Source organism: Zalophus californianus, chromosome 13, assembly GCF_009762305.2.
Source record: "Zalophus californianus isolate mZalCal1 chromosome 13, mZalCal1.pri.v2, whole genome shotgun sequence".
Classification (NCBI taxonomy): domain Eukaryota; kingdom Metazoa; phylum Chordata; class Mammalia; order Carnivora; family Otariidae; genus Zalophus; species Zalophus californianus.
The window spans coordinates 85,105,042-85,115,168 of record NC_045607.1 but is presented as its reverse complement, the minus strand read 5'-3'; the positions used below and the strand labels follow the sequence as shown (position 1 = coordinate 85,115,168).

General features: G+C 53.5%; 1 protein-coding gene across 13 annotated transcripts in view; it reads right to left on the bottom strand.

Annotated features, from left to right (window-relative positions):
- Positions 1–2,042: 2,042 nt before the first annotated feature.
- Positions 2,043–10,127, bottom strand: part of KANK1 (KN motif and ankyrin repeat domains 1) — a 209,761-nt gene continuing 201,676 nt past the window's right edge. For all 13 annotated transcript variants that reach the window (XM_027615019.2, XM_027615024.2, XM_027615018.1 and 10 more), the window contains 5 exons: positions 9,293–9,512; positions 6,512–6,654; positions 5,725–5,925; positions 3,573–3,671; positions 2,043–3,032 (listed from right to left, as the gene is read on the bottom strand). In XM_027615019.2, the coding sequence (XP_027470820.1) occupies positions 2,970–3,032; positions 3,573–3,671; positions 5,725–5,925; positions 6,512–6,654; positions 9,293–9,512 (726 nt within the window). In that variant the 3' untranslated portion in view covers positions 2,043–2,969. The remainder of the gene's footprint in view (positions 3,033–3,572; positions 3,672–5,724; positions 5,926–6,511; positions 6,655–9,292; positions 9,513–10,127) is intronic.

The following is a 10,127-nucleotide window of genomic DNA, read 5'->3' as shown; positions in this document are numbered from 1 at the left end:
GTGCCTCGTAATTCGGGAGTAAAACCGTTCTCAGCGTGGACCAGAGGCCACACTGAGAAACACCGGGGTGAGGCCCACCATTGGCATTTCCCCCCAGCTCCCACCAGCAGTTCCCGTACATGCAGCGAAGGCAGAAGTTCTCACAAAAGCATCATGAAAATCAGACTCTCTGCTTGCAGCCGGCTCCCGGCAGCAAAGAACCCATTAGGATGGGATCCCATCTGCGAGGGTTAGCCCGTTACCTGCAGTATCTCAGGGCCACAAAAGTTGGGGGTAAGTTCCCCTTAGCGTACGGGCAACTTACACGCAACACTTGGTTTATCAGGGGGACTCGTCTAGACAGCACGCTCCTGGCACCCCCCTCAACCCCCGCCACCCCCTGCATAGGGTTTAGTCCATTATTTAATGTCACAACGGCGGCAGGATGAGTCATGTTTCACTTTCTTAACGTTAAAGTCTCAAAGTTCCCACTGCTCTATTCCTTCTGTCTGGGGGAAGATGCTGGCCTTCGGCTTCTAGTTTTCCAGCGCGAGGCTGTCTGAAAAAAGAGACTGCCTGTCACTTAAAAGGTTTAGGCTTCTCTTCACGCCAGCCAGAAAACAAAATCAGGAGTCTCCAGCCCCATGCCGGCCTCATTGGGGGGCCTTGCCCGAGTGTCTGGCCACAAATCCCTTTATGGACTCACACCTCAATAAGCAGCAGCTGAAGCAATGCGGGAGAATCAGGCTGGTTTATATAATGTGCCAAGACCCCAAGATAAAACGCCTTCTAAGTGCCCAGCGTTAGCAGCATAAACAAGGCCTATGCCGGCAAACCCAGAAGCCAGGTACGGATTGAACGAGACCTCACTCCATGATAAAAATCGCTCGTTCGGTTTTGTAAAATTAAGCATAAGAAATCTGAAATGGAGCACAAAGGTGTAAGAATTCATTTTCTCATGCACTGACACCACGAATGCCTTCCTTTTCAAACAGAACAAAACTCCCAGGACCTCAAACCACCTGAGAGGTGTCCCTGCTCCAAAGGCACGCCATGCCGTCGAGGGGCAGAAAACTCACAGACCTACTTTGCTTCAAACACAAACGCTCTTCTGCCTTAATTTATTGTGCTATTTCAGGTCTGAAGGAGCCTGAAAAACTACGCGAACTGAAATTGAGGCCTGAGCCCAGAGCTAGCGGATCTGTCCTGGGACAGACAGAGGTGCTCATGCCCCTAGGTAGCTGTGACCTCACTTTAATGGTTCAAGAAAAGAGGACCGGCCCTTCTGCCCCAGATGTCCCACCACGGGCCTGGGCCTGGGCCTGGGCAGGGGCGGGGAGCATTTCTTACCGCCCCAAGTTGGCCTCAATTTCGAGCACCGCTTTTTACAGCTCCTCTTGAGTTCTTCTCTAAACGACACATTCCTCCCAGCCCGTGAAACAAGCCTTCTAGGAAAGACACTGTGATACACACCTGCTGGAAAAAATCTGTCCTCTGGTCCCTTTTTTGAGCTCAGCAGTGCATGAACAGATGAGAGGAAGGAAAGAGGAACAGAGAAAGGTGTGAGAAAAGCCTCTGTGATATTTCTCCCGTGCACCTGGCTCTCGCAAACAGCCCAGGTTAAAATTCACCACCAGTGACCGTGCCCAAACACCTCATTTGCATTTTGGCCGCCATGCTTCTTCATTTGAACGAGGTGGACTCAGTCCCCTTTACTTTGTAAAAGGGACTGCAAAGCAGCTGCCGTCACCCAGCAGGTACACCGAAAACGAGGGCCAGAGGCCAGTGCCCTGCACCTGAGAAGAGCTCACTCGTTGCCTCCGCTTGGAGATTACCTGTCTTGATGAGCTGCTTGCCTAATAAGGTCTTAAATTTTCGACGCTTGACGGGCAACCTGAGTACCGGGCAGAGCTGTGCGAACAGAGCCGTGTTCTCCTCTCGGCCAAGTGCAAGACCGACGGGCCGGTTCTCCCCGCCCATGCAGTCCATCAGCCCGGCTTCCGGGGCTGTAAGTCAACAGGGCCGGGCAGACAGCTGTCAGAGACAGAGCGGGGACACGCACAAGAGCTTAATGAAATTTTATTTTGAAAATATGGCAAGAGTCTAAGGCACTTCAAACATTTAAATACATGTAAGACCAAAGTAAATGTGACATGGTAGAAAGGAATCCATAAATATGTGGAGAACTACACTAGGTTTCCCTAGAGGCAAATATACTGCCAACTCCTCTAACAAGATCCAACCTTTGCCATCGGATGCGGACTCGGGTGATGATTAATAAAAACATGGCAACGTTACACGTAGTTCCTCCTGTCTCAATGACTATGGAATACAAAAGTCGAAAATACTGTGTCCATTTTATATAGATACCTTTTATATAAAAAGTCATATAATACATCCACCTCAATTAACCCAACTGAAAAGACTTCCTTTCGTAAGTTTTCTACTTTTCGAGAGTTCTGTTTTTGATTTTGAAACCAGAAACCTACCAGGCCCAGGCCCAAGGTGCTGATGACCAGTCATCACCACTGCCTTACTTGAGAAGAGTAAACACACACACACACACAAATCAACAAAACCGTCCTGGAATGGAATCTTCAGAGAGCTTTCCAGTGGCTCCACGTTAAGTCAATATAAATACTTGTGGAACATTTTTAAAAATGTCAAGCCAGTGGGAAGCTGATGCTTCCCGGCAGTGGCAAGGTGGGGAGAGACTAGGGCTGTACATAACGGAGCAGAGACTCGACAGCCACGGAGCCGGGGGTGAGCACGCCCAGCGCAGAGGGAAGACAGCCAGGAGGGAGGCGGCGTGTGCCCGGCGGCCGGCTCCCGCCGGCTCGGCTTCCACCACGCAGCTCCAGGCGCCAGGCCTCCCGTTCTGCGTGCTGGTGAGCTCAGGCACAATACGTATACATTCAGTATCTGTCACCCCAACAGGAACAAGTAGCAGCTTAATGGTGGCATGTAAATGGACGGCTATTTGCATCTAATCAATCAAATGAACTTCGGTGGGTGGGACCAGGAGATGTCTTCCTTCCAAGCCTAGGGGTGCCCTAGAGACCAGGAGAGGAGAAAAAAATGGGGGGTTAATAAGTGACCTCAGGCAGATGCATCCTCTGTGACCGAGACACTCCGTCCAGAACAGTTGACAACCACCTGTGCGCGGAGCGCGGACCCCTGGAACATGGGATACAGACCCGGTCTGCTGCGCCGTCCTGGGAAGCCAGCGTCCTGCTAAAGGGCGGACTCGCGGCCCACAGGTCGCTGCTCACTGTGTGCCTTCAGAAAAATGCCAGGGACGTAGCAGTATGTATTCATGGGTGCCCCAGGTGCCATTTGGGTAATTCTGCCCAGAACTAAACCCAGAACTAAACCCTTTATGTATGTGAGCGTCCGTCTCCTGAGGACGAGCAGAGGTCAGCTCTCCTGGCCGCCTGGGGGAGCAAAAGTCACGAACCCTTAAGGTCCAGACTAACACTCCCCATTTCGGAAGCCTCAGAAAACCTGCGTCTCCTGTCAACTCTCGGAAGAAGGGGGCCCACTGGTCTGGTGGACGTGAGCCTGTTCATAAACGGCAAATGCACAACACTGACCGGAGACTGGGCCTTGGCAAAGTTGACGTGGGCGTACAGAAGAACGGCGATGTCCTTGTGTCCTGCCTCCAGGGCTATCGAGAGCGCGGTGCTGCCGTCCTAAAGAGAACATGGAAAAGAACAAGCCAAGGTGGGTTTCTCAAACTTCCAGACAGCCGAAAGGGAGCAAAACAAATACTCTCCAAGAACTGTGACGGTTCCCCAAATCGGTTCAGTCCTTCGGGAGACTTTTCTGGACCTCTGCGCGCGAAGCCCTGAGGCTACCATGAGGCACCGCGCCCACCCGAGCGGAGTCGCGGTTGGAAGACAGTCACCTCATCCCCACTGTGCCTCCCGGTGGTTAGTGTGGAGGTGCGGGCCCCGTGCACCCTCAACATAGGCTGCCCGCCAAGGACTCACCCCACTACTCTTTCCACCAGCTGTGGGCCGCAGGAGAAGATGGGGTAGAAACCTAAGTGTCTGTGTTTATCTTTACAGCGAGCAAGCAGTACCACAGGGTATGTTTGGATACCCTGCCATTTGCCAACGATCCTTTAACGTTGCCCTTGGGGAGGGAGCCGATCCTCCAGCCCTAAGCACCCCTATCGCCCGCTGCGAACACCATCCACGCACAGTCATTGAATCCTGCTGCCTTGCAGAAACGCACCGTATGAAAATCCGAGGGGAAATACTAAATATGGGGAAGTCAAAGTTTCCAGTTACGTGTTTGGCTTCCATGAACTCGCAGGGCTTCGGATGCATGTCAAGGAGGGAGAAGGCCAAACTCAGCACCATTTACTTTCTGTCTGGTCTTGGAATGAGGATGCCCTGCTGGTCACTAGCAGCAGGAAACAATTCTCTCGTGGTTGGCGTCTTACGGTCCTTCCCTCCCACTCGGAATTCTCGCAGGGACTTGCCCCCCCCCCCCCACTCCTCCTTCCTTCCTCCCACCTTCCTGAGGTGACCAGCATTTCTGGAAGCCACTTGTGGCTCTGGGGCCTCTTATGACTACATCTACGGGCTATTCTTGGCTAAGAGAGAGCAGAAGTAAGAGCAAACAAACAAAAAATCAAGACACATGCCACACACACTGTTCTCGGGGAAGGGTAAGTTGGAAGCACTCCTTCTGCTCCCGCCGAAGTTAGGGGCATGGGGGACAGGGGCAGCTTCTTCAGCCCCGGGGGGACGTCTGCCACATGGAAGCCCGCTGTCGGGCCCCCGGTCCTGGATACGAGTAAACGCCTGCACTGGTTTGCTCTTCCTGCTGGCCTGGGCCCACTGGGATCTTTTGCTTAGTGCCCAAAAAGTATATTTTCCTTCTAAGTTTTTATTTTTAGTGTTTTGAGCTGAAGGAAGCTCTGGGCCAAACCCGTGCTCCACGGAGATAAACTTTCCAAAGCAGAACCAACCCAGCCTGTCCTCTGTGACCTCTGCCCTTCAAACCACAGCTCCAACCAAATATTAGTTCCTGTGCCTTCACCTACTGGTACTCCTCCCCTTTGGCCTGGAGACATGCAGAGGCAGCTGCTTTCCTTACAATGTTTCCCAGGCGAGGGGTTATCTGCAACAGGGACGGCTTGGGAACGGGGAGAGCAGACTGGGGGTTACGATGATGGAACGGCCAAGGCAGGAGCCGGGAGATGTGCTCGAAGGCGCCGCATGGTCTGGAGGGTCAGGCTGATGAGATACACGAGTGATTCCCTCTGAGGGGCCCCAGTGAGGGGCCGCTTGCCCTCATTTCGGGGGTGGGGACAGCTGGCTCTAGTCATCTAGTAGTTCTGGCCCAGAACAGCTAGCAACCCAGCTTTCCCCATGCTCCGGGGACCCGGTCCTCTCTTCTTCGTGGACCTGCAAGATGCCTGCGCTCAGTCTGCTCTGGGTCGTCAGTCTGTGTTTTCCCCTGCTGCACGCTGGCTCTCCGACGAGCTCATCACCCTCCTCCTGCAACGAGCGTGGCCGCTGCAGCCTCATCGGCCTGCCTTTGGCTCTAATTCCTGGGAGCGTGAGTTTGCACGTGGGCCATGCTGCCGTGCTGGGCCAGGAAGGGCGGCGGCCAGGACCACAGCACGAGGTCCCCAGTGAGTAGTGCGGAGAACGGGCCCTTTCCCCTCCGCCAAGGGGTCCTGCAGAGCCCCAAGCGGGCAGCCCCGTGGAGGCCGCGTCGCTCACTTACGTTGTCCTCCAGGTGGCCGTTGCAGCCCGGCTGGGCCAGCAGCAGCTTGACGATCTCGGCGTGCCCGTGCTCGCTGGCACACATGAGCGCCGTGGAGCCCTCGTCGTCCTGGATGTTGACGTCAGCCCCACAGGCTAGCAGGCCCTTCACCATGTCGATCCGCCCGTGGCTGACGGCCAGCATGAGGGCTGTCTGACCTGCCTGTGGGGAGGAGTGGCGGGGCCCATGAGCGGCACAGCACAGACCGGCTGGGGGGGGGCGGCCTGTGCGGGGCGGGGGCGGGAGGTGGGGTGGGGGGAACGGCGGGAGGACAGACGGGACAAAGCAGATGTGGAACGAATCTGGGGCTAGGTGGTGGCTGGCACGGAGAAACAGTTTCTTGTTCTGAGCGCCGCCGAGCTAAGTAAGACCATCAAGTAATGCGTCAGTGTTCCCCTGGAGCTGGGAGGACCTGTCTCCTTAGAGCGAGGAGCCGGGAAGGCCAAAGGTGCTTAGAAGTCCCACCAGCCCGGGGCCACTGTGTGCCCGGCATGATGACACCACACTGCGGAGACAGTCAGGAACGAGCCGGGCAGACGGCGGGCACTCCCAGGCCCTCTGAGGCGGGCTGACCTACAGGGCACGTGCACCCCATTCCGAACAGAGGTAGCGCGCAAGGCCAAGGAGGGGGACACCCGCCAGGTGACTCTGAAGCCGCTACTTCACCAGCAGGTCTGGTCAGCCAGGGCGGCCGGGCACATGCTCAGGGTGCGGGCCGGCCGCGGACCTGGGAGGCAAGTGTGCTCACCTGGCTGGCTTTGGCGTTCACATCCCCGCTGCCGAAGAGTTCTTCCACGACGCGCATGTCCTTCTCGGCTTCCACGGCGGCGAGGGCTGCCAGCATGATGGGGGTGTAGCCCGCCTTGTTCTGGTGATCCACGTTGCACACGTCTGCGGAGACACGAGTCTCGTCAGGGAGAAACCTTCCTACAGCGAACCCTTCTCCCCATGGACCAAAGGAACAGGGCTGGGAGGAAGCCTGTGAAACGGCCCCCGGGGCTCCGCGTCCCAGAGTGACTCGGAAGGAACTGCCAGAGACGTTTTCATACTCAACGAAAGGATAAAAGGTTTTCTTGTGTCGTGTGAGGCCAGAAGCAGCAAAAGTGAGAGTGAGCCTTCACGGCACCTCTTGTTCGCAACTGGTGGCTGGACTGCAACAGCCTGGAGCGCTGGGGGGTTGTTCTAAGTAATGGTGGCTTCAAAGAGTCCACATAATGTGGGATGTGGACATTCGTCTGTGTCTGGGGGATCATGAGTATGGAACGAAGAGGCAGGGAGAGCTACAAATATGACGGATCTGTAAAGGCTTCCGTAGAGAACACGACGGCATCACCCACTCAGAGATCACGACTCATTCAGAGACCCTAAGTTTGCTCCTCTGACTTGTTTGGGGCCTTGGAAGCCCGATTCCAATCCCGTGACACCTAGCTAAGCTGTTCTTGGAACTGCGGTCTGAGAGCAAATGCAGGGAGGAACTGCCAGGGACTAACAGACACAACAGACCAGGCGTTTTCTATTCCTGTAATTCTTAAGGAGGCACTGGGGGCTCAGCAATCCTTTTTAAAATTCCTTTAGCACTTTCTAATAAAATGAAAGGAATGCAGAGTGCAGGAGAGAAGCTTTCATGTGTGACCATATATAGTTAAAATGTTCAGGATGTTTCTATCGTAAGGAGTGAGAAGAGAAGATACCGTGCAAACTTGCCTTAAGCTCAAAAAACAACTGCACAGTAGGGACATGATGGCATTTACACAAAGGGCATGTTTTTTAACTTAGAAAAGGAGAAAGAAAAAGCTCTGTGATGGAGAAGCATGTGAACCAACGAGCTCTCTGAGGCTCCCCATCATCTGTGATGTGCGGTCGTTCACGGAGGCTGCGGTCACTACGTTCACCCACACGCTGGACGGAGCCCCAGCCTCAGCCTATAACGGTGGGCAGCAGAGGGTCAAGTATATCCAGTAGGGTGATTAACCAAAACCCTTTAATTTACCAAAACCCTTTAATTTACCAAAATATCTTGTCCACACAAATTTTCCAAGGGTAGGTTAAATTGTTACTTTCAAGAGTAATCGGAAATCTTGTTTTTGGCTCTTTTGGATATTATCCACTTCTCTGTTTAAACAACGACGTGGGGGGGGGGGCGCCTGGGTGGCTCAGTCAGTTGGGCGTCTGCCTTTGGCTCAGGTCATGATCCCAGGGTCCTGGGATCGAGTCCCACATCGGGCTCCCTGCTCCGTGGGAAGCCTGCTTCTCCCTCTCCCTGAAGCTGGTGCTCTCTCTCTCGCTATCTCTCTCTCTCTCTCTCAAATAAATAAATAAAATCTTTTTTAAAAAAATAAACAACAATGTGGGCTGACAGTATCACCAGCTCTGTTTCTAGTCTGGAAAGTCTAAAGGGAAGGAGGGTTGGAATTCCTTCCTCTAAGATGGAAGCACTTTTAGCCTAACATATTCCCATCTGCTGGGAATAAGCAAACTTAGAAGGGATAAATCTTGCTTGGTTACTTCTCTGCATTAATCTAATTTCCCCAAAACGGAGTAGAAGAAATTAGTGAGTTGGATCAAGAAGCAGTATGGGGAAACCGGACAATTTTATTGCATATGCTAAATCAAAGTTTCACATTGTGTGCTCGCTAATTTAAGACCAAGGTCCTATAAATTCTGTATCAGTCACATACTAGAAGTAAAAATATGTATTTCAAAAATAAATCAGAGTGACTCGGGGACTGTATGTACGACTGGGCTACATATTTGAACAAAAAGTTTAAAGTTCGCCATTTTCCAAGGGGACCCTTCCATGTAGCACACTCTCGCTTCGTGTATCAGACATGCAGTGGCTATATTCTGGGATGGGATGTTCCAATTATAAACGAGGGTTTTCACTGTTCTCATTACCGGGGTTCAGATACAAGAACAACACTTTCTTCACCCTACGCGGAGTCCCGAGTAACAGGGTCTATTTCAGTGGGAGTGGTTACGATTCTACTGTAATTTGTTATAGTGGCTTTGTGGTCCCCACCTCGGCTAGTGGTCCCCACCTCGGCTAGTGGTCCCCACCTCGGCTAGTGGTCCCCACCTCGGCTAGTGGCACACCTCTGCAAGGCCGCTGGATGGGGTCGTGGAGCAAGGGCAAGGAGAGCAGCCTGCAACCACCGAAGCTGACGCGGGTCCCGGAGCAGCACTCTGGCTTTTGAGAGCGCACTCGCCTTGCCAGCGTGATTCAGCTTGGGAGGGACCCCGAGGCACGTTCCTCACCAGGGAGACACCTCGCCTGAACGCAGCTGAAACGCAGCAAGAATAGCCTCACAACCTCCTTTCAAAACGGACCTGGAGGCCGTGTCTCCCAGCTCTGTTTACAGGTCAAGCCTCCCACCAATGACTCAAGAAGGGTATCGTTGCCGCAGCGCGTGGAAAAGCAATGGGGAAGGGTGTGGGGTGGTCCCAGCACTGAGGAGCGGGTCAGCCGGCTTCTCTGAGCGGAGTCATCGCCTGAGTGAGGTCAGGGAAGAGACCAGGGCAGCGCACGCACCAGCGTCCAAGAGCAGCTTCACGATCTCGAAGTTGGAGTGGGACACGCTGTAGTGGAGGGCCGTGTTGCCGTTGCCGTCTGCCATGTTGATGATGTGGCGGAGGACGTCCGGGGAAATGGCCTCGAACGCCGCTATGTAGTCGCCCACCATGGCCGGACTGGCTGACTTCTGACTGGACACACGGAACCACTCGTGCTGCAGGGTGTTCAGACAGAACCGCTGCCAAAACACCAGCAAGTGGCCGTTAGTTCTATTTATAGCCCAGCTGAAAGCCCGAGAAATGAGGCCTTTTATAGTCAGCGCACGCAGCGAGAATCGGCTCTCAAAGAACAATTGCATGAAACCCGGAGCCCTAAGAGGTGCCTCAAACTCCAAACTGGAGAACCGCTCCTGACTTTCAACCACAGACATTTCTAACTTCTGTAAAAGAGTCCGTGCGGCACTGTCCAGGGGCTCTACCTGCAAGGATCCAATTCTGTCTCTGCTACTTGTGAGCTGTACTCTCCTGGGGAAGATACTTACTCCATGCCTCAGTTTGCTCATCTGCAAAATGGGGGTAATAAACATACCTTTCCCCACAGGGCTTGTGATGAGGACAAATGAGGCAATACACGTAAAAACACGTAGGCCTGGCTTCATTGATTCTTGAACGATTAATATTAAGTAATTATGCTGGCCTTGCATGTGATTTTCAGAGTACTCAGGACAGAAGAAATTACTTCACCCACACTGAATTTATGCTGCTTTCTTCCTATCCAGACCACCCTTAACTCCTTCAACATCCCCACAGCACTGGGCTGAAAGACCATGAGGGTGTAGCCAACCCAATTCCCA